The sequence below is a fragment of the Oryzias melastigma genome, linkage group LG3, assembly GCF_002922805.2.
Source record: "Oryzias melastigma strain HK-1 linkage group LG3, ASM292280v2, whole genome shotgun sequence".
NCBI classification, from domain to species: domain Eukaryota; kingdom Metazoa; phylum Chordata; class Actinopteri; order Beloniformes; family Adrianichthyidae; genus Oryzias; species Oryzias melastigma.
In genome coordinates, this window is record NC_050514.1 from 2151957 (window position 1) to 2155351 (window position 3395).

General features: G+C 35.3%; 1 protein-coding gene across 1 annotated transcript in view; it reads right to left on the bottom strand.

Moving 5' to 3' along the window:
* The window catches only part of LOC112160622 (protein kinase C-binding protein NELL1), a 400547-nt gene that overhangs the window by 196529 nt on the left and 200623 nt on the right, over positions 1-3395 (bottom strand). The window contains exon 13 of the mRNA XM_024295273.2: positions 2532-2660. Coding sequence (XP_024151041.2) covers positions 2532-2660 — 129 coding nt within the window. The remainder of the gene's footprint in view (positions 1-2531; positions 2661-3395) is intronic.

Consider the following 3395-nt stretch of genomic DNA (forward strand, 5'->3'; position numbering starts at 1 on the left):
CAGCATCATTTAAATGTGTATGTATTTATTTTCTTCACTTTTTTTAATTTTTCAATTAAGTCACAAATAATCAGCCAGAATTATCTATATCTATGCATAATGTATATTTCTTTTATTTTAGTATTTTGTTTGATTGCTTAAAATAGATCAATTCCAAAATGTATTGTGATTAACTTCAAATATAAATGCATGTTCAAGTCATTAAATCTTTTTAAGACATTAATAAGTTTGCAATAAAACAAGTTTTAAAAGTTGAAAGAAATGAGTAAACGTATAGTGATGTGACTGTAGTGGCCCGTCTCCTGTGTGGGATGTGTTCCCCTAAACCAATTAAAGTTGACACTGAAGCCGTGCCAAATATCATCATTCTGTACAGTCGAATCTCGCTAATCCAGTTACAAAGACGCTTGAGCTGTCTTTAGCATGCAGTCCTCAAATATGGAGAGAGTTGCAGAAGCCAGACTGTGTGATTTACATAGCTGATCTAATAATCAGAGCCTCCCAGCCCTCACTCATGTGGTATGAGACAGTTGAGGATTTGAGTGGAGCGCTGGGTAAACTCATCAAACAGACACATAAAAACAGACTGGAAGACCCGCGGTGACCAGCTCAGCTGATGTTCAGGGAATCCTGATTGCTGAGCTCAAACCAGAAATAAGACACTGAGCAAAACTTTCAGTCCACACATGAAGTTTCTAAGCTTCTTAAACAAATAAGGCCATTAGCTTCATCCCTTCTGAGTTTTAAGAACCCACTCAGGAAGCTGATCACTCACTGAAAACCCTCTGATGCACTTTGTCCAGACGGTTGAAGTCTTTTGGAAGGATTCACTCACAAGCCCAAACTCAGTGTGTTGTCCTGAGTATACACTTTAGCCCAACAAACTGGCCAAAAATCCATTTTACACTCTGCAGAGCAAGTTTAAACCTCTTTACAGTTTCTCTTGCAGTTTTTTTTTTCTACCGTCTTTGTCTTTTTATGTACATGTGATGCAAACAAAAAGACGTTTGCTTCTTCCAAGTCAATATCTGAATACATTTCTCTGTCAAATGCCATGCATTATTGTGTATAGCCTTAAATGCCATATCAATAAGAAATATCTAAATTTTAGCATTTTTTGTGAAATAATCAGACTGTTTCGTATCGCCAAAAGGTTGGTAGTTGTGTACTGAATTGTGTGAGAGGGAAAGATACACACCCCTACTTTATAAAATTAGGAAACTATTGTGTATTTATGTTATTGTTACAATTGTGATAAATATAAATGCCCTGTTCTGTTCTCGGCATAAATAAAACATAAAGAAAAAAAGCTTTTTTTTTTCAAAAAATGAAGTAGTTCCTAACTTTTCACAGAGGTTCACATGCTGCTTTCAAAATAAAATACACCCTGTGTCACATAGGATGATTTCAATGCAGCAAATCTATTAGTAGATAGTGTGAAGTCAGCAGATATTAAGAAAAAATACACAATTTGATTTAGTGTTGTTGGTGCATCTCAGCCAGAAATGTGTAATAAAAATGATACAGTGATAAAAAAAAGATGAATAAAAATGATCTCAGCAGAGATTTTACCACCATCAAAGCTTGAGCTTTGAGAGCAGTTGTACTAAACATTTCCAATGCATCCTTATACAGTATGTCATTGGTTATTTAAGGCAAACAGAACTATAAGTAACATTAGGCAGGACAAAAGAGTCAGAGATAAGTCAGTAAATCTGTCAACATTTACAGTTATTCTTGAACTTCTTTATAGCTTCACTTAGCCACCTCAGAAGCATTAGCCAAGTTAGCAGGTTCACTATACTTTTAGCTTTTGACCTTTGTTGCAAAACGTAAAAAAAAAACAGACTGATACAGCTAAAACAAATGTTCCTGTGACTATGCTAACCCCTAACCTTACTGGCAACATGCAAAAAAATAGTCTCATAACGCTAAAATAAACGTTACCATGACTATGCTAACCCTAACCCTAACCCTAACCCCCAACATTGGTTTTATACCCTTAAAAAGTCATGGTAAACCAAAATATTCATTACTTACATTTAAATGTAAACCTCTGTCAGAGCACGCACACATGAACAAATGTATTTCTCCTCTGAGGCACAGCGTGATGTGAATCACACTCCCAGTGAGAGAATACAGAGCCTTAAATCTCTAAGCCTTAAAAACAATTTCTGAAACCACTAAAGCTCCAACTGCCCCAACATTTGGAGGGACAATAAACTTAGAGAGAATTTAGTGGTAGGGAGAAGCTGTAGGGATAGGGGAAGAATTCAGATTCAGCCTATTAGATATTATTGGAGGAAATTAAATTGATTTAAATTATTTAAATGAAATAAATACACTTCAAACACAGGATTCTACTACAGGTACGCAAAGAAACACCAGCATATCTCATGTGGAAACAATGGGTTAACAGTCTCACCTGCTGCCACCTGTGCAGCGTTTTTTAGCCTCATAAGCTAATAGATTTAACGAGTGGGTCCCATCAGGCACTAAAGAGCCAAAGCACGAAAAAAATGAAGTCCTACCTTCACAATAGGTAGAATCCCCATGGATGGAAGCATAGCCACTCTTGCATTCGCACTCTGCTTTAGTATTCCTGTTTTTACACTCGGAGTTTTCTCCACAAATTAGTCCCTCTGCACAAAAGTCATAACCTGTAAAACAGAAGCAAAAGAAGCCATTAATTTTGCTCTTTAGTCAGTCAAAATTTGCTTTCAGACAAATATTAGGAGTCATCTGATATTTTCACCAACAAAAAAAGAACTGATGGCAAATTTCTGGAAAAATGTGCATCTTTTCAGATTTAATAAAAAGATGCTAAATAATACAAAATAATTTTAACAATGGACAGGTTGTCTGAAAAATCTTTCTTTTATTCACATGGGGAAAAAAAAACTATTTCCATTAAGTTTTTTATAAAACTTTAAAAAAGGGAGAGATTTATTGATCTTCTATAAATGTTGGTTTTCTCCTTTTTTTTTTTCTTTTTTGTCTACAGCATTGAGTTGTCTGACAATCAATACCAGGGGAAAAATGCTATCAAGCCAGAGGCAGACACTGCTGTCTGTCATTCAGGAACGGGCCATAAAGCCATTTCCAAACAATATGAAGTCAACAGTGAGATGATTATTTATGACATTTGAGACAGCTGCACAGATTGCCAGGAAAAGATGTTCCAATAAATTCTAGCCAGAACCAAAATATGCCCAAAAAGTCTAATAATATAACTTTTATAACTCAGCATCTTAAATAAGTTCCATTTGTGAGGGTATAGTTATTAAAAAAATGAAACAAGTTTAGGTTATTTGGGTTCAGGAGAAACTATCGTTGATGTGATATCAGTGAGGATTAGGGTGGATAAACATTAAAAGGCTTAGTTGTCATTGCAT